Source organism: Natator depressus, chromosome 12 (assembly GCF_965152275.1).
Source record: "Natator depressus isolate rNatDep1 chromosome 12, rNatDep2.hap1, whole genome shotgun sequence".
NCBI lineage: Eukaryota > Metazoa > Chordata > Testudines > Cheloniidae > Natator > Natator depressus.
Genome location: NC_134245.1, coordinates 2,517,049 through 2,542,997, shown reverse-complemented (window position 1 = coordinate 2,542,997; position 25,949 = coordinate 2,517,049). Strand labels below are relative to the sequence as shown.

Here is a 25,949-nt window from a genome sequence, read left to right as displayed (position 1 = left end):
GGAGGCTTGAGAATAATATACCAACCAATTGAGTAACGAAGTGAGCACAGACCAAACCTCTTATCTTTAGGACACTAAAATCAATCAGGTTCTTAAAAGAAGAACTTTATTATAAAGAAAAAAGTAAACAAATCACACCTACAAACTCAGGATGGAAGGTAACTCTACAGGGTAATAAAAAGATTTAAAACACAGACGATTCCCCTCTGGGCTCAGCTTCACAGTTACAAAACAGGAATAAAACTACCTCTTAGCATAGGGAAAAATTCACAAGCTAAAACAAAAGATAACCTAATGCATTTCCTTGCCTCGCTTACAATTTCTGTAATTCTTAGATGGATTATTCCAGGTATATTTTCAGGAGATGTTGTCCCTGCTTGGCTTCTCTCTCCATCCAGAGAGGGAACAAACAAAGACAGCACAAACAAACACCTCTCCCACCCCCATTTGAAAGTATCTTCTTTCCTTATTGGTCCTTCTGGTCAGGTGCCAACCAGGTTATTTGAACTTCTTAACCCCTTACAGGTAAAGATTCAGTACAGCTGCCCAGGAGGGATTTTATGCTACCCTTATTTGTATGTTTATGACAGGGTGTCTGTCTCTACTGGCTGGGTGGGGGGCTGCGGGTGTCTGTCTCCATTGGTGGGGGGGGCACGGGCAGGTGTCTGTCTCCATTGGCAGGGGGCGGGCTGCGGGTGTCTGTCTCCATTGTGGGGTGGGGGGGTTGCGGGTGTCTGTCTCCATTGGCGGGATGTGTATGGGGGTTGCTGTGCATGTCCCAGCAGAGGGGAATCCCTGGCTCTCGACAGTGCCCCATGGGCAAGGGCGGTTGGCCAAGGCAGGCTGGCTGCTGCAGGGCAGGGGTCGGTGCGGTGGGTTGGAGGTTAGAGGGCGGCATAGCCAGGGCCTAGAACCACCCCCCAAGGGCCGGTGCGCGGTCCCCAGCGTCTGTGTGCAGCTGGCGCTGCCTTTCACAGGGGAAACCCACCCACTGAGCGGATGCAAACACAGATGGCATCACTGTGACAACTGTGGGCATGGGCCAGTGCTGAGCAACAGAGACTGTTTCCTTGGCAATCTGGAAACCACCCCTCCCACGTGGCTGCCACCTTGTTCTTCCCGCCATGCGCAGCTGTGCGGTGTTCTAGATCCCCTCCCCCATGGCTGCCACCCCAGCCCTCCCTGTGTGCCAGCCTCTAGGCCCTCCTCCCTGGCTGCTGCCGCCTTGGCTCTTCCCATTAGCTGCTCATGAGAGTCGGGATCCCAGTCAGGGGTCACAGCGTGGGGAGCCAGGCTGGTTTCAGAGCAGGGTGGGAGCTGCGGGCTCTGACTGTAGGACAGTCACAGATATTGGAGTGGGAGGGGGCTCAGGGGATGTGGGGGGCCCAGCCAGCGGGGCAGGGCCTCTATTGGTTAACTCAAGTGCCAGTGCCCAGCCAGGGAAGGAGGGAGGGGGAGGGAAGGGAAGGAGCGGGAGGCTGCTGCCAGCCTGTGTGCACTGCTCTGGGCGTGGTCTCCAAGCCCCCCTTGTCTGTGTGTGGTGCAGTGTGCGGCCCAGCCCTTGGCCTGGCGTGTCCCTTTGCGCAGCTGCTTGGAGGGGTAAACAAGCACTTCCACCAATTCTTCAGCTTCGGCGCTCCTTCCCTTTCCTGCCACCTCCCTGTCAGTGCCCTGAGTGACCTGCCACGAGCCCACGCCGACAGGAGGGTGGGGACTTCCGGCACCGCCTGCTGCGCCCGCCCTGCCTGCTTCTGTCAACCCCCCGTCCGAGCGGGTCGTGGCAGTGGCTGTCTCCCAGGCAGCCTCCTGCTTGGGCGCAGTTCCTTCCGGGCCCTCCTCGCTGCCAGGGCGGTGAATTGTGAGCTCACGAGCGTGGGCCGCTGATGCCATGGCTAGGAGCTTGTGACTTCACGCCCAGAGCCCAGCCGGGGTCACAGGCGCCAGTGGTTGCGAGCATGTCTTCCCATGTCATGGCAGAGACGCCTCTCACCCATGGGTCTTTCCGTGGGGAAGGAGGGCACAGGGTGAAGCTTGGTAGTGGGGGAGGCAGAGGGTTCCTGCCAGACAGTCCCATGGGATGCTGTGTCTCCGCCTCCTCCTATGGCTGCACACACCTGAGCCACTGGCAAAGGAAGCCCTGGGTTCTTTGGGGGCCCTCTCCTCGCTGAGTGTCCACAGCCCCAGTATCTCCCATCTCTGGGATGGGGTGTCTGGGGTCGCTGAGATCCTTGATCGCCAAGAAACGGCCTCACCGCAGGCCTGGATTCTGTTAGGCAGTCGTGACTCTTCTTTGACTCAGCAGAACTTTCTCCTCCTCCCCCATCTTGTGTGTTGGGGAGGGAAGGGGGAGGGGTGGCTCCCCTTGAGGAAGCCAGGCTGGGATCTGTCGCTCCCCTGCCCTCTGTGACCAGGCAGCCAAATGGTAGTTCCTGGATCCTGGTTATCAGGACTGAAGCGGGGCAGCTCCGCTTCCGCTCTTGGCAGCCGGCCTCGCTGATACTCTGTCCCCAGGGCTGCGTCAGAGGCTGGCGTGGGGGCTTGGGGTGTGTATATTGCTTAGATCCTGGGCTGTGCTGACCTCCAGGCAGCTGCACAAACAAGGATGTGAAGGCTGAGACGGGCTGTGCGAAGGGACAGCACCGAGAGTCTTAGGGCCCAGATTTGAGGATGCTTCCTCCAGCTCTTTCCCTTGAGAGGAGTGATGCATGCAAGAGATGGCACAGAAGAAGTGTCTCTTTAAGCATGCCAAGGGGAGCATGGGGCAGTGAGCTCCCAGCAGGGGGCTGTGAGGGCACTGCCCACTGGACACCATCTGCACCCTGAGGTGCCTTATCTGCCAGTGCCTTGTGCCCCTCTAGAATGGCTGAAACTAGTGAGATCAGCAAGGAGACGCCCTTTCCCCCCTGCCAGCTCCGTGTGTTTACTCTGCAGTGGACAGTGCGGAGCCAGGCCAAGTGGGCAGTTGCACTTCCAGCCATGCGAGCACTGTGCCATCTTGCTTTTGCGTCACTATGCAGGGAAGCTCCTGTCACACTCAGCCAGAGGGTGGGTAGCAGCAGCAAAGCAGAAACTGAAGGGGCAGGTGGCATATGTGCAGAGGAGAAGCTGTGGGGGGGAGAGGAGGCGGGGGGGAGAGCAAGGACTGATCTGAGGCTCCCTCTCCACCCCCCAACCTGCCAGAACATCCTAATGGGAGCAGAAAAATCCTTCATGCCGAGAAGGGATTTCAAACTTCAGGCCCTTTGAGTCTTTCCCGGCGCTGTTGATAAATCCAACTGCAGCAGCCCTAGGTTAATGCCTGGGAATCGGAAACAGAAACCAGCTGAGACTGACCCAGCTGGTTTTGCTACCCGCCCTGAGAGCTGGAAAGTACATTGGATTCAGCATTCCTCCTGACCCAGTCATCTCCATGACGCACCAGGCATCAGAATGGTGTCTCCTCTTGACATTGTAGGGGGAGAAAACTGGCTTTTAACCATGCCTTCATGCTGGGGGAAAGCTCATGGACCTCTGGGGGTTTGTAAACGAGGAGCATTTGCTCCAGGCGGAAGAAATGGTCAGGGAATTGTTCCTCCCCTTGGTGCCATGCAAACAGCTGGTGACGTCTGCCACCTCTGCCTATTAGGTACCAATCTGGGGAGCATTGTCTGGAGTTGAGGAGAGACTGACGCAGGACTCCTGGGTTCTGTTCCTCACAGTTCCTCCTGCCCTTGGGAGAGTCCCACACAATTTGTCAGAAGTGGTCCCTGATTCTGATGCCCCCATGAGACCCGTGAGAGTGCCTGGCTAAGTGCAGCCGCTGCTGAGCCATGCTGAGCTTTCGCAACACCCACAATTAGGCTGAAGATGTCTAGCGGTGGGCGCCCAAATCAGTAGTCTCTCCAGAAAAGCTATGCCTCAGTTTCCCTATCTGGGTCATGGACCCACCACCAGCAAGTGCCTATGAGGGGCGCTGCAGGCTAATCAGGGCTTGGCACATGTTAGGGAAAGGGCAAGGGTCTGTTAGCACTGACAATGCTGGATGTGGCCTATGCTGGGGTGTGCCCATCAAACTGCGGCGTATCTGCAGCGCCATAGGGTGTCAGGCAGACCAAGGAGTCCACCTTGGACGCCAAAGTGTCTGATCATTAGAAACCTGAGGCTCAGTAATAATAGCCCCCACTGGGACACAGCACATTCCAGCCGCAGATCTCCAAGCACTCAACAGAGGAGGGCGGAACCATTATCCCCATTTCACAGATAGGGAAACTGAGGCACTGAGCAGGGAAGTGACTCGCCCAGCAGTCCATTGCAAAACAGGGGCTAGAGCCCAGCTCTCCTGAGTTCAGTCCAGTGCTGTGGCTGCTAGGCCACACTGCCATCCCTGCCTCCTCAATAACTGACTGCAGCCCCCAGGAGGGACACTTACCCCCTGTAGGGTGTGAAGCTTTTTGAAGCCCTGAGACCCCAGGGTGAGGGGCCAGGCTGGCCTGTGCCATGCATCCTGGTTACCACCTTCCTGTTGCTGCCCTGGTCTCTGCCCAAGACGGCCCTTATGAGTGAGACACGAGTGCCCACCCCGTGCCCTGGGTACCATATAAGGCTTTAGCTGTCAGTGCCACATCTGGGCGTAGAATTCAAGTGCTCTGGAGTGTCGGCACCTCCCTGCCCATGGCCCCCAGGCTTCTCTGCTTCCTTCAGTGCCCGTGGGCTAGGGGAACAGTGTGAACACGGCTTGCAACTGGGCACCTCCAATATGGTTCCTGGGCATGGCAGCGGTGGACACTGAGAGCAGAGGACAGGGAGGGCAGCTGCCGGTGGGAGTGCGATCAGGGCGCTGGGGCTTGGGGAAGGTGGTGTCTGAAGAGTTCTGTGCTGGGCATATGTAGGGCAGAAAACAGCTCTGGGCTGGTGCCCCTGAGCGACAGGTGCTGGTGTCTGTTCTCTGAATGCTAAGGGTTTAGCTGGTGACTGGGTGCCAGTGGTGCCCTCTCTCCTGCGTGTGCGTTTGTGCCCGGGGCAGGACAGGGGTATCTGACTGCCGGCTACCCCCTGCCCCTAGGAAGAGCTGAGTGAGACCCTTGGGTGCTGCTGTCTGCGTCTGCCCTGTCAGTCTGCCCCTCCCCCGGCAGTACCAGTCACTGACTCTCTCTGCAATGTCAGGAATGTGTGAGCACTGGGCCTGTCCCACCCACTGGAGGAGACCAGTGCTGAAGGAGTGGAGGGCCAGGGAGATCCCCTCGCTGGGCGCACCTGTGTGTGCGCGTCTCAGGGCTCACGGCCTGCCACCCCTCCGTATTGCAGCCCCAGCATGGCTCGCTCTGAGGGGCTCTTCACGGGGAACGCCTGACCTCGGGGTGCAGTCCCTGCCTGGGGTGCACTGACTGCAGGTGTTACATGGTACCAAAGGATCCCTTAGATCTGCTGCGCTGACCGGCCTGGGTGCTGTGCTGCGTGGGAAGGTAGGCGCATGGGGCTGGGGGCCGGGATGACCCTGCGAATGTGCCTCCTCCTTGCCCCCATTGCTTTTGGGGCATTTCCGGTGATGCCGGGGCCCCATCCATGCAGTCCCACATCAGCCCTACATGTGTCCGTGTATCTTCCAGCAACCCCTTGGCCCTCGGGGTTCTAAGCCCTTCTCCCCAGGAGGAGAATGGGACCTGTCCTGGAGACTGAGCAGCCAGGCAGCAGAGGACGCTCTCAGCTCGGAGGGTGGTGGGGCACTCGGTGCCCGGTATTCTTGGGGGCATGCCAGCCCCAGATGGCACGGTGGGAGTGTGAGGTTGGGGGTAGGAGAAGAATCCTGTCTGGGCTGCTGCCCTCCCTGTGAGACCTGGCCCCACGCGTGCACCAAGCGGGGCAGAGCGTGTCTGCCATGGGGAGGAGGTGTGGAAAGCAGGGTCAGAGTTTCAGGTGCTTTGAGCTGTACCCATTTGCCCCGCTGACTGGTGGCAAATGGGGACAGGCTGACACCCATCGGGCCCCGGATGGCCTGCTGGCTTGGCTGGCAGCTGGGTTCTCCCACACTGTGTGCGGCCTCTCTTGACTCAGGCTTTGGCTGCAGTCTGCACTGCTCATGGCTTGGATCGCTGCCTCCTTGGCAGAGCCGGGTGAGAGCCCTGTGCTGGCTGGCTGTGAGCTGTGCCCCGTGGCAGGGGGCAGCTGGGGGAGGGTGGAGCCGACTGGCTCTGCGCTGTCTCAGCGGCCGTGCTGGTGCTGGGTCCCTCCTGCGCGGGTTCGGGCAGGTGAGTGGATGAGCAATGTTGATATTGAGGTGCTTTGATCCGAGCCTTGGCCTCGATACCTTCCAGAAACACATCCGGCCCATGCTTTGCTCGGTGCCAAGTGCTCCAGGGGTGGCGCCAGCCCCAGCCAGACATTGCGCTGCCAGTGATCCGTTCTTGGGCACGTTTACATAGGCCCAGTGCGCACGGCACCCTGCTGGAGCCAGGGTATCCATATGGCACGTCACTTGGGCTGCCAAGCCTGGAGCCCAGCTCTGGCAAGTCGGAGGCCAGGCCTAGGTCTAGATGGAGGCATTGGGGGAAGGTGGGAGGAGGTGAGATCGCCCAGCCTGGGGGTGATTCCCAGCACCACTGAGCTGGCACCAGCTCAGCTGGATAACCGTTGGGCATAAGAGATACGTCTGGGCAGCTGGAGTGAAAGCACATGGCCCAGCTGGCGGGGCCTAGGCAGGACCAGGGGATGGAGTGGGGTGGAGGTGCAGTGCCTGCGAGGCAGAGCTGAGAGGAGAGGGCCAGCAGGGGTTATGTGATGGGAATTTCCTGGTTGCATTGTGAGCGCCTAGCTGCCCCAGCCCCCTTGTGCTCGGCACTGGTCAGACCTGGAGCAGAGGCAGCCACTGCCTCAGAGTTTCAGTGGAGGGCAAGGGGCAGTAAGTGGTACAGCAGGCGGCTGTGGGGCAGAGGGGAATGGAGCCCACTGATTGGTCTAATAAGCAGCAGTCCCAGGACACCATCTGGAGTGACTTTTGTTGGCGTCCTAGCGACATTGCCAAGGCAGCTGGTGGAGGGGGCCCAAGCTGGGGGTGCCCTGGCTGAGCTGGGGGTGCATGCTGGAGTCTGGGAGTGGGAGAGAGAAGGGGAGGGGATCCCCCCCCTCCTGGTGCTGGAGGGCCGGGCTGATACGAGAGGCAGGATCTGCCATGTGAAGGGGCTGGCCTGGGAGGTGGGCGGGGGCAGCAGCAGCATGGCAGAGCTGTTTCTTGGGCCCAGAGGGCTCTAGCAGTAGCAGGGCAGAGCCCTGGGCATGTGCCAGCAGCAGGCATCTAGCTGGGCCTCACACCACTGTTCATAGCATCCAGTAGCTACGCTTGGGCCTTGCCTTCCTTCCCGCTCCGGCCCTGGCCTGGGGAAGGAGCTGACGGTGGGAAGGGCTGCTGGCTCCCTGGGCAGCCCAGGGCCCCTTGCTCCAGCACTGGCATGTGGCTGCCCCGCTGGGCAGGCAGACCTGGAATGGCTCTGTCCTCTGGCTCCAGGTGCAAGATGGACCCTCCTGAGGCAGAGGAATGGCTGCAGGGGGGCGTTGCACTGGGCACGTGGAGACGGGGCAGGCAGAAGAGAGGGACTGGCTTTGCCCCCTCTGCAGGAACAGATAGCGGGTCCATGCCACCGCAGCTCAGAGTTGTGCAGCTGGCAGTGCTGTGGGCAAGTTCGGGCCGTGGGCGTGATGGGCCCCCAGCGGCCCTGTTGGCGGTGCCCTGCCGGTGGGAGCCATGCTGCTGTCACCGTCCCTGGTGGAGGAGGTGGGTCTGGAGCCAGACCCACCCCACGCCCAGACCCCCATCCCTGCAGCTTGGGATATAAATAACAGTGGGTGGCTGCGGCCCAGAGCCAGCAGCCTGGCTTGCTTTGCCATGAGCCGATTAAATGGCCCCCACAGGGTAATCTGGGGCCCTGCAGGTGAGCCGGACTACTTGGGATTAAGGCTCTTCCTTAAGGAGCTTAATTGGGCCAGCGTTGCCCTAGAGACTGGAGGGGGCTGGCGCTGCGCTGGAGAATGTGCCAGGCAGCTCGGCTGTGTTAGCAGCCTGCCCGGGCTGGACGTCGGGGACCCGTCCTACCTGGCTCTGCTCACTGGGCCTTGCTCTCTCCGGCAGGAGTACTGGCAGTTAACCCTTCAGTGCTGCGTGGCAATGCTCCCACGATGGCAGGGCAGCCAGGGTCAATAAGGACCGAGCCAGAGCCCTCCGCCTGGGGGAATGACCGTGCCGTGGGGTCAGCCTGGCTAGCCCAGAGCCTGCTAGGGCCGAGCCAGCAGCTGAGCAAGTGTGTGCCAGGGCGGGGCTGGTTCTATGTGAGGAGCTGTGGGGGATACAGGGTGCTGCAGCTGGAGGTCTCTGGAGGGTGGGCTGGGGCCCTGCTGGGGTGGGGTCCCAGGGCAGGGCTGAGGCTGAATCCAGCTGCCTGGGGACGCTCTGAGCTCCCTGGTCAGGCAGCCCCGTTGGGATGTGGTTGCTCAGGTGTCATCGCTGAGGATGCTGAGCCTGGGGAGAGTGCGCCATTGGCGGCAGTGTGCCTGGCGTGCCAAGGACCCGCCCCCATGCCAGGCAGGCCCCAGTGTCTGGCCCTGTCGTGGCTGGAGGGTTGGCACTGCCATATTGCAGTCTGGATCCCCTCCCCCTGCCGCTGTGCGGGGGGCAGTGTCGTGGGTAGCTGACCACCCCATGCCTTCCTGCCAGCTGGCACTGTGCCCACGCACCCGGCTGCTTGGCTGCCCCCTGGGCAAGAGGACTAAGGAGAGGAGGAAACTCTGCATAAGCCGATTAGGGAGCTGAGGAGTCCTGTGCTGGGCCCTGAGTGCCGCCCCCTTGGCGTGTTATCCCTGCCCCATCTGTTCAGCCCCGTCTAATGCCGGAGCCTTGACCTTCCCTGTGTGGCTGCTGTGTGAGCAGGCGGGTGCCCGGGAGAGGGAGCTGTGCCCCCTTCTGGAGGAGATCTGGCAGCCTTCCCCTCCAGGCTGCTTGGGCTCCTCCTCCACCCTGTGCCCCCTCCGGCCCTTTGTGTGGCCATTCAGGATCAGATCGGACACCCACCTGCATGGAGCCGTTTGGTGTGTGAAAGGGGCCGTCGGTGCCAGCAGCTTCTAGAGCAAACGAATCTTGTGGCAGGACCCAGCTCTGCCAGGCTCTGGCCACAGCCACGCTGCCTTTCTGGACTTGTCTTCCTCCTTGCGGCTTCTCTGGGGCTCCTTGCTTTGCCATCTGGTGAGGTCCCCTGCGCCTCCCCCCACAGCCTTGTGGGAGCTGGGCTGCCCCAGCAGATACCGCGACCTGGGTGCTGCCATGCCATGGGGTGAGCGGTCACCCAGGGCCTTGTTCTCTAGCAGGAGTGAGTGTCGCAGGAAATCCCCTCCCCTCTCCCTGGGCACTGACACGGTGACCAGAGACTTCCACTGCCGCCAAACCCCTGGGCAGCCCAGAGCCTCCTGCTGGAAGCAGCACGGCTGTGTGTGGGACCCTGCTGGGGGGCAGCTGGTGAACCAGCACCCGGCCCCCTGGAACGTGGGCTTGAGGGGCCTGTGAGATGGGGGCTTGGACTCACTAAGGCAACTCTGAGCTGCTGTAACAGAGACAGGAGACTCTCGCAGACACCCCTCAGCAGGGCAGCGGCCACCAGTGGGAGTCCTGGCTCCGGTTCTATTCAGTATCTTCACAGATGATTTGGATAAGGGCATTGAAAGCACATTCATGACGCCTGCGGGCCGTACCACGCTAGGAGGAGGTGCAATCACTTTGGAGGGCAGGGTTAGAATTCAAAATGAGCTGGACAAACTGGAGAAATGGTCTGACATCAACAGGACAAAATTCACTAAGGACGAATGCAAAGTGCTCCACTGAGGAAGGACCAATCAGTTGCACGCATACAGAGTGGGAAATTACTGCCTAGGAAGGAGTGCTGCAGAAAGGGATCTGGGGTTATGGTGGTTCACAAACTGAATTTGACTCAGCAATGTACTATTGGGAAAAAAACCCATGTCGTTCTGGGATAGATTCCCATCCACGACTGCTGTTAGCCAATATCTCCAATGGCCAGTAATGGGACACTAGATGGGGAGGGCTCTGAGTGACTACAGGGAATTCTTTCCCAGGTGTCTGCCTGATGGGTCTCACCCACAGGGTCTAACTGATCTCTGTATCTGGGGGAGGGAAGGAATTTTCCCCGGATCAGTCCATGGGAGGATTTTTGCCTTCTTCTGCAGCATGGGGTCACTTGCTGGGGTGAACTAGAGCAGTAGTTTTCTTCCTTTTTTCATTTGCAACCCCCTACAAAATGTTGAATGGAGGCGAAGACCCCTTTGGAAATCTCTCTGCGGACCCCCAGGGGTCCGTGGACCACAGGTTGAAAACCACTGTCCTAAAGTAAATGGTGGATTCTCTGGACCTTGAAGTCTTTGAATCATGACTTGAGAATGTCAGTAACTCAGGCAGTCTGTTGCAGGAGTGGGTGGGCGAGGTTCTGTGGCCTGTGATATGTAGGTCAGACTGGATGATCCTGATGGTCCTGTCTGAGTCAATGGGCTTGTGCACACTAGCACTTACTTCGGTAGAACGTCAGTCGCTCAGGGAGTGAAAAAGCCAGCCCCCGAGCGATATAAGTTACACCGACCCAAGCCCCGGGGTGCACAGCACTGTATCAGCGTGAGACGCGCTCCCACAAACACAGCTACCGCTGCTGGAGCTCTCCCGTCGTCATGCAGCGTCTGCACGAGCAGAGCGACAGAGGCGCAGCTGCAGCGATTCTAGTGTGGACTAGCCCTACGAGTGCTGTGCAGCAAGCCACGAGGAGTAATTCTTCCACTCCACTCAGCGCTGAGAAGGCCTCAGCTGGAGCCCTGTGTCCAGTTCTGGGCACCACACTTCAGGAAGGACGTGGACAAACTTGGAAAAAGTCCAGAGAAAAGCAACAAAATTGATCAAAGGTGTAGAGAACATGACCCGTGAGGGGAGACTGAAGCAATTGGGTTTGTTGAGCCTGGAGAAGAGAAGACTGAGGGGGGACATTCGTACAAGGTTGTTATAAAGAGGAGGGTGCTAGGTTTAGCTTGGACATCAGGAAGAATGTCCCACCTGTCAGGGTGGTTAAGCACGGGGAGGAATTACTGAGGGAGGCAGTGGAATCCCAGTCATTGGAGGGTTTTCAGGACAGATTGGACAAATCCCTCTCAGGGCTGGTCTAGGTAACACGTGGTCCTACCTCAGTGCAGGGGCCTGGCCTAGGTGGCCTGTCGAGGTGCTTCCAGGCCTATGTTTGTGTGAGTCTATGCGCTGTGCCTTGGACCAAACGGCAGCTCCTGGTGCCATGGCGGGGTCTGGGTGCAGTGACCGCCTGGGTAGTGCGGGCACATCAGTGTAGTGGAGGGGCTGTGCCTAAGTTACTCAAGGCCCCGAGCAGCTCTCCGGCATGTGGACTGCTCCCTCTGCGCATTACCCCTGTGCAGCCAAGCCGATGGGCAGGAGGAGGCTGTGCCAAGGTCTTCTGCTGTGGCCTGGTATTTTCAGCTTCCCTCTGGCATCCGTTCCTGGCACAGGCTGAGGTTTGAACACCTGGAAATCCAGTTAAGTGGCCAGCCCATCTCTCCACAGACCCCAGGGAAGGCAGATGGCTCCCCATTTCTTCAGTGTGGTGGTGTGTCTGTTGCGAAATACGGCCACATGCTGGCTGCATCTGGCTTGTCCTGACACTTAGTGGGTGGCCTGGGCCACGCTGAGCTCCATCAATGGCTATTAGCCAAAATGGCCAGGGACACAACCCCGTGCTCTGGGTGTCCCTAGCCTCTGACTGACAGTGGCTGGGAATGGGTGACAGGGGATGGATCACTTGATTACCTGTTCTGTTCATTCCCAGTGAAACACCTGGCATTGGCCACTGTCGGAGGACAGGATACTGGGCTAGATGGACCATTGGTCTGACCCAGTATGGCCATTCTTATGTCTGTGTGATCCCCTAAAGCCTTGGGGGCCTTCCAGGCCCTCTGGGATTACCAGGCTGTGGCTGGAGATGGCACCATTCCCATACACACCTTGTGAGATGCTGGGCATGGATCATTGCATTAGGAGGAGATCTTGCTCCGTGGCCAGCAGGGGGGCACCAAAGGGGTCGGGGGCACATGTTCCCTTCCCTGTCAGGGGATGGCTGAGAGCTGCTGGCTGGTGCCATGTCGCAGAGCTAGGCCGGGGGTTGGGGTTGTTCTCTGGGGCTTATGAGCCAGACAAGCCCCATTGACATGCTTGGCTAAACCAGTGGCATGGGCCTTCGTGGTTCCATCTTTGCAGCAGTGGGGGAGGCTGTTGTAGGAGGGTGCATGCTCTTGTGAGTTGGGGGGCTGCCCCAGTGTGGGGCGGCTGGGGGAAAGTTTGCAGGGAGGGGTAGATGGAGTGGGAGGCAGTGGGCAGGAGGGGGCTCTGAGCAGTGTGGGGAGCAGGAGGGGGCAGTAGCAATGCAGAGCATGCGTCCTTTGTCAGAGAAAGTTGGGTCAATATCCTCTCCCCTGCTTTACCCAGGAGGAAACTGAGGCACGGTGCAAACAGGGATGGGCTCGAGGCCTAGGAGCCAGGAGTAGAACCCAAGGAGTCCTGGCTCCCAGCCACTGCTACGTACATCTTCCCAGGAAACGGCTATCTGTGAAATATACAGCGCCCCGGTGGGATTTGGGGGGCAGCCCTGGTTGATCAGCCGTGCAGAGAACGCTGGGTCCTCCCTGTGTGGCGTTCCCCCGGCAGGCCTGGCCTTTGGGCCAGGGAGCCAGCTGCCTCACTCCCTTTCCTTCCTCAGAGGGGCTCCTGGGGACTCTCTGGCTGCAGTGTGGGTCGGGGACTTTCCAGCAGGCTCTGCTGTCCTGGGGCTTCCTTCGTGGCGGCTGGCACAGGAGGAGGGGGCCATAGCAGATTGTTATCTGGGAGCTGGCAACTCTGCCCTGTCCTGGCGCCGAGATGGCCTGGGCTCTGTAATCTCCCAGCAGAGCAGCCCCGAAATGCTCCTGTGTCTGCCCAGCGCTGCCCTGGTGCCTGCTGCATCCCCAGAGACTTGGCTGAGCGCCCGGGCAGAGGCACTGGAGATGGCCCACCCGCCCAAGTGGGGCACTTTGCTGATGTGGGGGCAGCCACCTTCCACCCCAGGCTCGGGGGGATGGGGCTGTCCATGGGTTACAGCACCATGTGCCCCCAGCTGCAGGGCGTGTGGGAGCCGAGGGGCCACGCAGCACCCCCTGCAGGGCGTGGCATGCTTTGCTAAGGGGCGGGGCTGCGAGTCCCTCGGGGAGGGATCTTTGGGGCACTGGGGCAGTGTCTCAGAATGATCGGGAGGTTGCTTGCAGCTCCTGCCAGTCGGCTGAGGCCTGTGTGGTCTCAGGCTACACCGGGCAGGGCTCCTGGGCTGGGCTGGCCTCTGGCCAGGAAGCTGGGCTCCGGGAAGTCTTGGCGTGCCTGGGAAAGAAGTGTTTCCTGCTGTCTCGGGCCTTTGGCTCAGCTCCCCCCGGTGTCTGTCCTTCCCGGCACTGAGAGTGGAGTGGTTCCCCGCCTTGGACCCTGCCTCCTGCCCTGCCACGTGCAGTGTTCTGCTGGTGCCTGGCTGGCCCCAGAGGGAGTGTGGGTGGCCGGGACGCGGGGAGTTGCTCGGCTCAGCGGACAGGGCAGGGGGCAGCACCAGAGCGCTGGTCTTCAGGGGCATCCAGGAGCTGTGCTGGGTCCCAGAGCCATGTGGCGCACACACTCTGCTCCCGGGGAGCCTGCCAGAGCTCTGGGCCGAGTTCTCAGACCGGCACCTGGCCCCATTGCTCGGGGTGACGGCACTGGAGCCGCTCTGGGAAGGCCTGGCTCACATCCCAGCCTGGCTTGGCAGTGGTGCTGGGGAAGGACCAGGTGTAGGGCTGCGGGGACCAGCCAGCGGCGTTGGGAGAGTGGGACTCTGTGCTGGAGCCTGAGTTGAGGTGGCCCCGCTCCCTGCCGTCGCCCTGGGAGCCTGACCCTTCCTGTGCCAGCCCAGCACACCCAGCTGTCCCTGCCTGTCCTCACCATGTCGTTTCCTTCCCCCGCAGGGAGGCCCTCCAGGTCACACTCCACCATGTCACTCTCCGTGCGGCCCCAGCGGCGTGCCCTTGCTGCCAGGATCAATAGGAGCCAGTCCTTCGCTGGCCTGAATTCGACCCCGGACAAGGCCTTCAGGTAGGACCTGGAGGCTGGCTGCTGCTGGTGGAAGCGGGGCATCGGATAGCCTGAGCGTGTGCCGGGGGTGCCCCTCCCGACTCGACACTAACCCGCTCAGCAGGGACCTCCGCGGCACCTCGCACAGGGGGGTCACAGCATCAGACAGATGCAAGAAAGGGGCAGAGAATCCATACTCCCAGTCCCCTGCTCCATTGATGCGTCACCCCCGTTGGCTCCCTTCATGGTTGCTGGCCTGGGGCAGTCTGTGGAGGGGATGTTCCCAGAGCCTCGCACTGGGCAGTGCCTGGCCGGCACATCATTTGGGAGAATCGGGTGGTTGCTGAGCAGCTGGGCGATGCACTGGCTTGGGACCTGATCCGCCCCCCGCCGCTGTGCGAGATGGGCACAGTGTCCCTGCAGCCCAGGGCGTGGGGGGGCTGGCTTACAGTGTGGCAGAGGGTGATGGGGTCGTCCAGCAGCCCTTCAGACCGAACTCTGCTCCCCCAGCTCAGATGTTCGGCTCCGAGGTGCTTTCCACAGGAGTCTCCATCTGCCCCCAGCCCTTGTCTACAAAGATCCTCCCCGGCCCCGTTGTGCAGGCTGCTTTGGGTCATGTGGCTGCTCCCCCGAGGTGGCTGCAGTGGAGGGTGGTCTGGGTCCCTAGCTTGGCAGTGCTGTGGGGTCCTTGAGCCCGAGGGGGGGCCCATAGGATGTGTGATGTTCTGCCTGGCTCCAGCTTTGGGAGCTCACCGGACCCTGGCTTTGCTCCCCGTGCTGCATGGGATTCGGCTGCTGAGAATGGGAAGTGGCCCTGGGGCGTTGTCCATGGATCCAGAGGGCCACAGGGCTCAGGGCTCCTGGAGCTGGCTGTCCCAGGGCCCTTGCCACGGTGCAGTGTGGTGAGGCACGGAGCCACCTGCCACTCCCCTGAGATGCAGCCTGCTGGGTAGTCATGTCATGGCTGGGCTGATGGGCAGCAGCTTCCCCAGGCTGGGACAGCCGTTCCCGCCCAGGGTGCTGGGGCCCCGGGGTGCTGCTGGCTCTGGCGTTGCTCCAGCTACTCCCCCTGGCTGTGGCTCTTCCTGGCAGCGAAGCACCTGGGCATCAGTAAAAGCAGCTGGAACCCGGAGCCAGCCTGGGGCCCCTGCTGCCGGAGGAGTTGCCCTCGGGGCCAGCACCTGTCAGTGGGATTGGAACTGGGAAGGCCAAGGCAGCACTAGGTGGCTGGGCAGTACGTCGCAGGGGCAGCGTGTGCAGGGCAGGGAGATGGCCAGAGGGAGGCAGTGAAGTTAACAGGACAGCAAGTCCTCACTGCACCGGTCCTGCGAGAGGCGGTGGCTCTGGGCCGTGGGGGCCGAGGCAGTGGCCACACTGGGGGTGCTGGCCAGTGGGAGGGGAGACAGGGCTCTCCCAGGCAGCTGCAGTGGGAACCCAACACAGCAGCTCTTCCTGGCTCACCATGCCAGGAGAGCCCACCAGTTGCCTTGGAAATGGCTCAGCTCCAGGACTGGCTCCAGGCAATGCAGTGGCGTTCCGGCGGCTCCCAGCATGGCTAAGGCATGTGCCATGCCCCATGGGCATGACCCCTCTGGGGCTGCTGTTGTGCCATAGCTCAGGGGTGCCCTGGTGTGCCCGGGCCGGAGGATCCTCTCCCAGGCAGAGTGCTCCTGCCTGCTGCCTGGCTGGGTCCAGGAGGCTTGTGCCAGGAATTGCTTGGCCTTGTGACCATGGAGGAGGCTGGGTTCTGGCCTGTCACTTGCACAGTAACTTTGGGGTCAGTCCTTTGTTGTGGGGGCAGGGCAGGGAGTAGCGCAGGCTGTGGGCCTGAATGCCCTCACCTGACCCACCCAAGTGCAGAGCACTCACCGCTCTCCCAGTGCCCCCAGATGCCCACGGCTCAGCCTCACAGGGAGGAGGGAATCATCCCTGTGTCGCAGAGCTTGGCATGGATCCCAGAAGTCCTGGTGCCCACACTCCACTCTCCAGGTCTGTAGGGAGGGCCCCATGCCCCATTAGCCGGGGCTGCGTTCAGAGATCCCCAGCCCTAGCAGGCCGAGCCAGCGTGGGGAATGTTTCAGAAATGGGGGTGTCCAGCTCTGGCGGGGCTGTGGGCGTGGCCAGGGGCTTTCCCGAGGGGAGGATGCCCCAGGTTCATGCTCTAGGTTTCTAGGAAATGGTGGCTTTTGTATGCATGGCTCCTGCTCCCCGGAAGGGCAGGTAGCCCAGGGGTCTGTGTCTCCACTTCCTATAGGTGGAAGGGCAGAACTGTCCCACAGCAGCGCAGTCTGAGCAATGGCCATGGCTCCCTCCTGCTCCTCGGACATCGCTCACCCCTGGACACAGCGAGTGCGACGTGCTCCCAGTCAAGACCCCCCAGGTGGAGATGACACCGCAAACCCAAAGGAGTTTGGAGGTCGGGGCCTACCCCAGGCTGCTCCAGACAGGGAAAGTGTCCAGTGTCGGGGCTGGCTTCCCCCCGCAGCTAGGGGCAGCTCCTCAGAGAGAGGGTTGGGGAAATGTTCCTGTCCCCCGCTCCAGGTCTGATTTGGGGACTCTCAGTGCTCTCTGGGTGGTGACAGGCCAGTCCCAGCCCCTGCCTGGCCAGTGGAGGTGCCATGGGAGTGAGGGATTGGCTGTGATGTCCTTGGGCCAGGGGAGACGAGGAGGGGCCAGCGCTGCAGGGCCCCAGGCAGCAGTCTGGGAACCTGTTCTCCCTCACCCTGGTTCTCTGTTGCATAGGGACACTTCACTGGACCAGGATCTCTCTTCACCATAGCCTGCTCTGCTCCTGTGGCTCATCCCAAAGCCTCCGGTATTCCAGCGAGGCCTGCACCCTAGGCGCTGCAGACAGGGCTGGGGAAATGGACACCAGTGCTTGAGACTGGTCGTTGGGCTATGCTTTAGCTCTGTAACCCTGGCCTGGGCCTCTCCTGCCCCTCCGGGGGGTGGACTCTGCCTTTCTTCTCCAACACTTCTCATCCCAAATGGGCTGCCCTGCACCACGAGTGGCCAGCGTGGTCCTCCAGGACCTCGCCTTTCCTGGCCTTGTGCGCCAGCAAACCCCAGAGAGCCACCAGCAGATCGTGGAGAGCTGCCAGTTGCCACAGGGAACTGCACTAGCCGATCCCACATCGAGCTCGGCTAAGCCAGGCCGTGGTACGCAAGCCTCATGGGCTTCAGCGGCCAGGTCTGTGAGGGGAGACACTGCAGCAGGGGCCACCTCCTTGAAGGGGAAGGTGTGGGTTCGGCCTGGGGGGTGTGGGTTTGACCTGGACGCCTCGGTACATGGGTGCTGTAGCTGTAATCGTGCAGTGTGGGGCCGCTGCCCTGGTCTCAGTGAAAGCGGCGGTGGGAAGAACCAAGAGTCAGACAGCGTGGTCTTCCTCATCATATTCCCTGGAGCCTCAGATAGCACCAGGCAGAGGCGGGCAGATCCTCCACAGCGATGGCCTCCAAGGCACACAGGAGAGAAGCTGGCACTGTCCCTGCTGCCACTACAGCCCTGCTGGCTGGGGTACTTGAAAGCGCTGCGTGTGCCCGCACCATGTGCTAGGCCCAGCCATTCAGGAATAACGTGGCAAGCTGTGCCCTGGGCATTGATAGGGAATTCTGTTTGGCTGTGTCTACGTGGGGTTTCTTATAAGATGTTTCCCTCCTGGCAGCCCCTGGAGACGGGGCTCCTGGGACCACCAGCATTTCACCTTCTGAATCCCACTGGTCCCTGCCAATGGAGTGGCACCAGGGGCAGTGATGGCGGGAGCTGTTTTGCAAAAGCCCCTGGTACAGAGAAGGCCCACGTCTCACCCACATTCAGGAACACCTCCAGCACAGCTCTCTCGCATGTCCGGGGCCCACCCTTGTTGCTTGGCCTCGGGAGAAGAGAGCGCAGGCGTTGGAGGGAATGTCCTTTTCACAGCCAGAGGAGAATTCTTTCTGTTCTGTACAGGCTCTTTTCCCACACCTCCCAACAGGGCATTAGGCAGCGTGACTCATGTCTGTCCTGGCTGGTTCGTTCTCTCTCACCTTGCCAGAGGAGCATTGTGCATGCCCTGCAGTGGTTGGCTTTTACAGGGTCCTTGCTGCTCAGGTGTGTGAGAGAAGGCGGGTTGGAGCAGTGCGCCTGGCCCTGGGAGTGGATGGTGGAGGTCTGGGACTGGCGACCATTACCCAAAGCAGGAGCATTTGATTGTGCCAGAGGAGTGGACTCCTTGCTCATGGTCCTTGGCCCGGAGCTTTAGGCCTTGGACTGGATCCACTGTTGTACAGGAAGCCAGTGCAGGGAGCTGGTTTGATGTGCTCGCAATGTCCGTGTTGCTGAGGAGATGTGCTGAGCACCCTGCACCAGCTAGAGTTTCCCAAGTAGCGATCGGGGGAGGTCCCGGACGACTGGAAAAAGGCTAATGTAGTGCCCATCTTTAAAAAAGGGAAGAAGGAGGATCCGGGGAACTACAAGCCAGTTAGCCTCACCTCAGTCCCTGGAAAAATCATGGAGCAGGTCCTCAAGGAATCAATTTTGAAGCACTTCAAGGAGAGGAAAGTGATCAGGAACAATCAGCATGGATTCACCAAGGGCTGGCTCTGTGGATGAGGGGAAAGCAGTGGACATGTTATTCCTTCACTTTAGCAAAGCTTTTGACACGGTCTCCCACAGTATTCTTGCTAGCAAGTTAAAGAAGTATGGGCTGGATGAATGGACTATAAGGTGGATAGAAAGCTGGCTAGATCATCGGGCTCAACGGGTAGTGATCAATGGCTCCATGTCTAGTTGGCAGCCGGTGTCAAGTGGAGTGCCCCAAGCTTCAGTCCTGGGGCCGGTTTTGTTCAATATCTTCATAAATGATCTGGAGGATGGTGTGGATTGCACCCTCAGCAAGTTTGCAGATGACACTAAACTAGGAGGAGAGGTAGATACGCTGGAGGGTAAGGATAGGATTCAGAGGGCCCTAGAGAAATTAGAGGATTTGGCCAAAAGAAATCTGATGAGGTTCAACAAGGAGAAGTGCAGAGTCCTGCACTTAGCACGGAAGAACCCCATGCACCGCTACAGACTGGGGACCGAATGGCTCGGCAGCAGTTCTGCAGAAAAGGACCGAGGGGTTATGGTGGACAAGAAGCTGGATATGAGTCAACAGTGTGTCCTTGTTGCCAAGAAGGCCAATGGCATTTTGGGGTGTATAAGGAGGGGCATTGCCAGCAGATCGAGGGACGTGATCGTTCCCCTTTATTCGACACTGGTGAGGCCTCATCTGGAGTACTGTGTCCAGTTTTGGGCCCCACACTACAAGAAGGATGTGGAAAAATTGGAAAGAGTCCAGCGGAGGGCAACAAAAATGGTTAGGGGACTGGAACACATGACTTATGAGGAGAGGCTGAGGGAACTGGGATTATTTAGTCCGCAGAAGAGAAGAGTGAGGGGGGATTTGATAGTTGCTTTCAATTACCTGAAAGGAGGTTCCAAAGAGGAGGGATCTAGGCTGTTCTCAGTGGTAGCAGATGACAGAAGGAGCAAGGGTCTCAAGTTGCAGTGGGGGAGGTTTAGGTTGGATATTAGGAAAAACTTTTTCACTAGGAGGGTGATGAAACAGTGGAATGCGTTACCTAGGGAGGTGGTGGAATCTCCTTCCTTAGAAGTTTTTTAGGTCAGGCTTGACAAAGCCCTGGCTGGGATGATTTAATTGGGGATTGGTCCTGCTTTGAGTAGGGGGTTGGACTAGATGACCTTCCAAACCTGATATTCTGTGATTCTTTGAAGTGCTGAAGGTTTCGTGCCCTGGTGTATGTCAGTGCTGGAGTCCAGCTGAGAGGTGACGAAGGCATGAAGAACAGGCTGGCTCATCGTCCGTCAGGATGGGATGGGGTCTCCCAGCCTCGTGGGGGTGATAGAGAGAGGTACTCGCTCATGCTGCTCTGGGAGAGCTCAACATAAGGAACCAGCGGCTCTCGTAAACTACAGACTGAACTGACCAATTGTGGGTGTGTATCTTCAGGCAAAGGAGACTGTGCCGTGGCTAGGAATGCTTTGCTCTGCCCACCAGAATCACCTCTGTCTTCCATGCGGCCTCCCCACCACCATCAAGATGGCCCAGGGCTGGGGTGAGAGCCGCCCGTGGTGACGGACCGGCAGAGCTGTGTGTCACCTGTATGTTGCTGGCACTAGCACCTAGTGGCTGTGTGTAGCTGCTGAAAGGAACTGGAGAGAGAACTGGTCCTTGCGGGATTCCACACGTGAGGGATCTATGTGGGAAGTGCAGGCTCCCATCACTGGGTGCGTCCCTCCAGGAAGGACACAAACCTTTGTAGAGCTCTACCCTGCCCCCTGCCACTTCTGTCAGGTGACAGCATTATCTCCTGGGCGTCAGCGTCCGGTGCTGCAGAGATGTCCTGGAGGATGAGCACGGATGTCTGTCCATGTTCTATGGGCAGGAGGAGCATCCATCAGTGCCACAAGCTGATTTCAGTTCCACGTTCTGGCCTGGATCCCAATCGCGCTGGATGGAGAATGTTGGCTTCAGTAAAATGAGTGCGTGATTGGCCTTTGGCTAGCGTCTCCAGCAGCTGCTGAGGACCTGGAGGTTTGGCTGGGGGGTTGTTGGCTAGCACTGAGGAATCCAGGGTGTTGTCCAACTGGCGTGTTGGAAGGAGGAAGGGAAGGTTCCTTCTCTGACGGAGACATTGGCTGTTCCAGTCAGGAGTGGCACCAGTTGTTCCCAAAGCTTTGTCACCGGCCAGGCAGGCCAGGCTCTGCTGGGGCACTCAGAGTGTCTTGGTGAGTGGGACTGGGCTGGGAACACAGGTGGGCTGTGTGGGGGGCGGTGCCGGCAAAGCAGCCTGTTGGCAGGGTCTCCTCTGTGCAGTGGGGTGACTCTTCACAGCGAGTGGGGCTGGGCTCTGAGCCTGGCTGTGGGTGCTCAGGGTTAGTGGAGTAGTTCCCCACCCTGGCTAGGGACCTCGGGAGGTCATCTAGTCCAACCCCCTGCTCAAAGCAGGATCAATCCCCAATTAAATCATCCCAGCCAGGGCTTTGTCAAGCCTGACCTTAAAAACTTCTAGGGAAGGAGATTCCACCACCTCCCTAGGTAACGCATTCCAGTGTTTCACCACCCTCCTAGTGAAAACGTTTTTCCTAATATCCAACCTAAATCTCCCCCACTGCAACTTGAGACCCTTGCTCCTTCTGTCATCCGCTACCACTGAGAACAGCCTAGATCCCTCCTCTTTGGAACCTCCTTTCAGGTAATTGAAAGCAGCTATCAAATCCCCCCTCACTCTTCTCTTCTGCGGACTAAATAATCCCAGTTCCCTCAGCCTCTCCTCATAAGTCATGTGTTCCAGTCCCCTAACCATTTTTGTTGCCCTCCGCTGGACTCTTTCCAATTTTTCCACATCCTTTTTCTAGTGTGGGGCCCAAAACTGGACACAGTACTCCAGATGAGGCCTCACCAGTGTCGAATAGAGGGGAACGATCACGTCCCTCGATCTGCTGGCAATGCCCCTCCTTATACAGCCCAAAATGCCATTGGCCTTCTTGGCAACAAGGGCACACTGTTGACTCATATCCAGCTTCTCGTCCACTGTAACCCCTCGGTCCTTTTCTGCAGAACTGCTGCCGAGCCATTCGGTCCCTAGTCTGTAGCGGTGCATGGGATTCTTCCGTCCTAAGTGCAGGACTCTGCACTTGTCCTTGTTAAACCTCATCAGATTTCTTTTGGCCCAATCCTCCAATTTGTCTAGGTCCCTCTGTATCCTATCCCTACCCTCCAGCGTATCTACTTCTCCTCCTAGTTTAGTATCATCTGCAAACTTGCTGAGGGTGCAATCCACACCATCCTCCAGATCATTTATGAAGATATTGAACAAAACCGGCCCCAGGACTGAAGCTTGGGGCACTCCACTTGAGACCAGCTGCCAACTAGACATGGAGCCATTGATCACTACCCTTTGAGCCTGACAATCTAGCCAGCTTTCTATCCACCTTATAGTCCATTCATCCAGGCCATACTTCTTTAACTTGCTGGCAAGAATACTGTGGGAGACCGTGTCAAAAGCTTTGCTAAAGTCAAGGAACAACACGTCCACTGCTTTCCCTTCATCCACAGAACCAGTTATCTCGTCATAGAAGGTAATTAGATTAGTCAGGCATGACTTGCCCTTGGTGAATCCATCTTGACTGTTCCTGATCACTTTCCTCTCCTCTAAGTGCTTCAGAATTGATTCCTTGAGGACCTGCTCCATGATTTTTCCAGGGACTGAGGTGAGGCTGACTGGCCTGTAGTTCCCTGGATCCTCCTTCTTCCCTTTTTTAAAGATGGGCACTACATTAGCCTTTTTCCAGTCGTCCGGGACTTCCCCCGATCGCCATGAGTTTTCAAAGATAATGGCCAATGGCTCTGCAATCACATCTGCCAACTCCTTTAGCACTCTCGGATGCAACGCATCTGGCCCCATGGACTTGTGCATGTCCAGCTTTTCTAAATAGTCCCGAACCACTTCTTTCTCCACAGAGGACTGGTCACCTCCTCCCCATGCTGTGCTGCCCAGTGCAGTAGTCTGGAAGCTGACCTTGTTCGTGAAGACAGAGGCAAAAAAAGCATTGAGTACATTAGCTTTTTCCACATCCTCTGTCACTAGGTTGCCTCCCTCATTCAGTAAGGGGCCCACACTTTCCTTGACTTTCTTCTTGTTGCTAACATATGTGAAGAAACCCTTCTTGTTACTCTTAACATCTCTTGCTAGCTGCAACTCCAGGTGTGATTTGGCCTTCCTGATTTCACTCCTGCATGCCCGAGCAATATTTTTATACTCTTCCCTGGTCATTTGTCCAATCTTCCACTTCTTGTAAACTTCTTTTTTGTGTTTAAGATCGGCAAGGATTTCACTGTTAAGCCAAGCTGGTCGCCTGCCGTATTTACTATTCTTTCTACACATCGGGATGGTTTGTCCCTGTAACCTCAATAAGGATTCTTTAAAATACAGCCAGCTCTCCTGGACTCCTTTCCCCCTCATGTTATTCTCCCAGGGGAACCTGCCCATCAGTTCCCTGAGGGAGTCAAAGTCTGCTTTTCTGAAGTCCAGGGTCCATATTCTGCTGCTCTCCTTTTTTCCCTGTGTCAGGATCCTGAACTTGACCATCTCATGGTCACTGCCTCCCAAGTTCCCATCCACTTTTGCTTCCCCTACTAATTCTTCCCGGTTTGTGAGCAGCAGGTCAAGAAGAGCTCTGCCCCTAGTTGGTTCCTCCAGCACTTGCACCAGGAAATTGTCCCCTACATTTTCCAAAAACTTCCTGGATTGTCTGTGCACCACTGTATTGCTCTCCCAGCAGATATCAGGGTGATTGAAGTCTCCCATGAGAACCAGGGCCTGCGATCTAGTAACTTCTGCGAGTTGCCGGAAGAAAGCCTCGTCCACCTCATCCCCCTGGTCCGGTGGTCTATAGCAGACTCCCACCACGACATCATCCTTGTTGCTCACACTTCTAAACTTAATCCAGAGACTCTCAGGTTTTTCTGCAGTTTCATACTTGAGCTCTGAGCAGTCATACTGCTCTCTTACATACAGTGCAACTCCCCCACCTTTTCTGCCCTGCCTGTCCTTCCTGAACAGCTTATATCCATCCATGACAGTACTCCAGTCATGTGAGTTATCCCACCAAGTCTCTGTTATTCCAATCACATCATAATTCCTTGACTTTGCCAGGACTTCCAGTTCTCCCTGGTTGTTTCCCAGGCTTCGTGCATTTGTGTATAGGCACTTAAGATAACCCGCTGATCGCCTCTCTTTCTCAGTATGAGGCAGGAGCCCTCCCCTCTCACGCACTCCTGCTCGTGCTTCCTCCCGGTATCCCACTTCCCCACTTACCTCAGGGCTTTGGTCTCCTTCCCCCGGTGAACCTAGTTTAAAGCCCTCCTCACTAGGTTAGCCAGCCTGCTTGCGAAGATGCTCTTCCCTCTCTTTGTTAGGTGGAGCCCGTCTCTGCCTAGCACTCCTCCTTCTTGGAACACCATCCCATGGTCAAAGAATCCAAAGCCTTCTCTCCGACACCACCTGTGTAGCCATTCGTTGACTTCCACGATCCCTACCCAGGCCTTTTCCTTCCACGGGGAGGATGGACGAGAACACCACTTGCGCCTCAAACTCCTTTATCCTTCTTCCCAGAGCCACGTAGTCCGCAGTGATCCGCTCAAGGTCACTCTTGGCAGTATCATTGGTGCCCACGTGGAGAAGCAGGAAGGGGTAGCGATCCGAGGGCTTGATGAGTCTCGGCAGTCTCTCCGTCACATTGCGAATCTTAGCCCCTGGCAAGCTGCAGACTTCTCTGTTTTCCCGGTCGGGGCGGCAGATAGATGACTCAGTCCCCCTGAGGAGAGAGTCCCCGACCACCACCACCCACCTCCTTCTCTTGGGAGCGGTGGTCGTGGAACCCCAACCCTAGGACAGTGCATCTCATGCCTTCCAATCGGCGGAGTCTCCTTCTGCTCCCTTCCCTCAGACGTATCATCTGGTCCACTCTCCGCATTAGTACCTGTGGAGAGAACATGAAAATGGTTACTTACCTGTATCTGTGTTGCTGGTACATGGACGTTCCCCTTTTTCCTTCTGGAGGTCACATGATGCCAAATTTCTTCGCCATCCTCCTGTCCCCGCTGCGCAGCCTGCTCTGAATCTTCAGAACCTTGTGCCTGTAGAAGCATATCCTGACTTCTGTCCAGGAAATCTTCAGTTTCTCTTATGCAACGCAGGGTCGATACCTGTTGCTCCAAACCTTGAACCTTCTCTACCAACATGGAGACCAGCTTGCACTTTGTACAGACAAAGTCGCTTCTGTCCTGTGGAAGAAAGATAAACATGGCACATCCAGTGCAGGTCAGAACAGCTGAACACCCCCCATCCATATTACCTTCCTTCTACGAGCTTCCTCAGGAGTTGTAGTAATTACTCAGAGAAACTGGCAAGATGTAAGCCTCAGTGGGCTCTCCCCAGGCGAACTCCCAGGCAAACTCCTTCTGTTGGTTCGCTGCTCAGCTGGTTTGCTGCTGACTGGCTTTTTATACAGTCAGGCCCACTTAAGTCTCACCTGGAACAAAGCACTCCCAGTTCCCGCCCTTTTCAAACAACCAATCAAGCACACGGTCAAACTGTCCTCACAACAAACACTCAGATACAAACACTCAGATACTCACAACAAACAAACACTCAGATACTCACCAACACACCCTCCTTAATGCAGCCCTTAGCGTACCTCCTCTCAGGCAGATCCCAGGCAAACTCCTTCTGTTAGCTGCTCTGCTGTTCGCTGCTCAGCTGGTTCGCAGCTGACTGGCTTTTTATACAGTCAGTCCATTAATGGACTTAAACCTCCATGAACTTATCTCGTTCTTTTTTGAACCCTGTTATAGTCTTGGCCTTCACAACCTCCTCAGGCAAGGAGTTCCACAGGTTGGCTGTGCGCTGTGTGAAGAAGAACTTTCTTTTATTTGTTTTAAACCTGCTGCCCATTAATTTCATTTGGTGGACCCTAGACCATAGATCCATGTGGGTAACGGGGCGGGGGGCCGTTTGGGGGCCAGCGTGTTGAGGGTCGAGGCTAGCGTCCATGGTAAGGACTCAGCAGGCCCTGTGTTCCGTGTCCTGCGGGCAGAGAGCTGCTGCCCAGCCCTGCTGGAGGGCTCGAATTGGGCCATGGGGCTCTCTGGGTAGCTGGGCGAGCTCTGGCCGATGCCTTCAGGAGGTGATGGCCTGGCCTAGGTGGTGGTGGGGTTCTACTGCCCTAAAGATGGGCCTCTAGGCTCAAGAGCTGGCACAAGGG

At 58.1% G+C, this 25,949-nt stretch overlaps 1 protein-coding gene across 6 annotated transcripts in view; it reads left to right on the top strand.

The window, feature by feature from the left end:
- RIPOR1 (RHO family interacting cell polarization regulator 1) overlaps nt 1-25,949 on the top strand; it is a 115,394-nt gene that overhangs the window by 67,993 nt on the left and 21,452 nt on the right. For all 6 annotated transcript variants that reach the window (XM_074968333.1, XM_074968334.1, XM_074968331.1 and 3 more), the window contains exon 2: nt 14,035-14,161. In XM_074968333.1, coding sequence (XP_074824434.1) covers nt 14,035-14,161 — 127 coding nt within the window. The remainder of the gene's footprint in view (nt 1-14,034; nt 14,162-25,949) is intronic.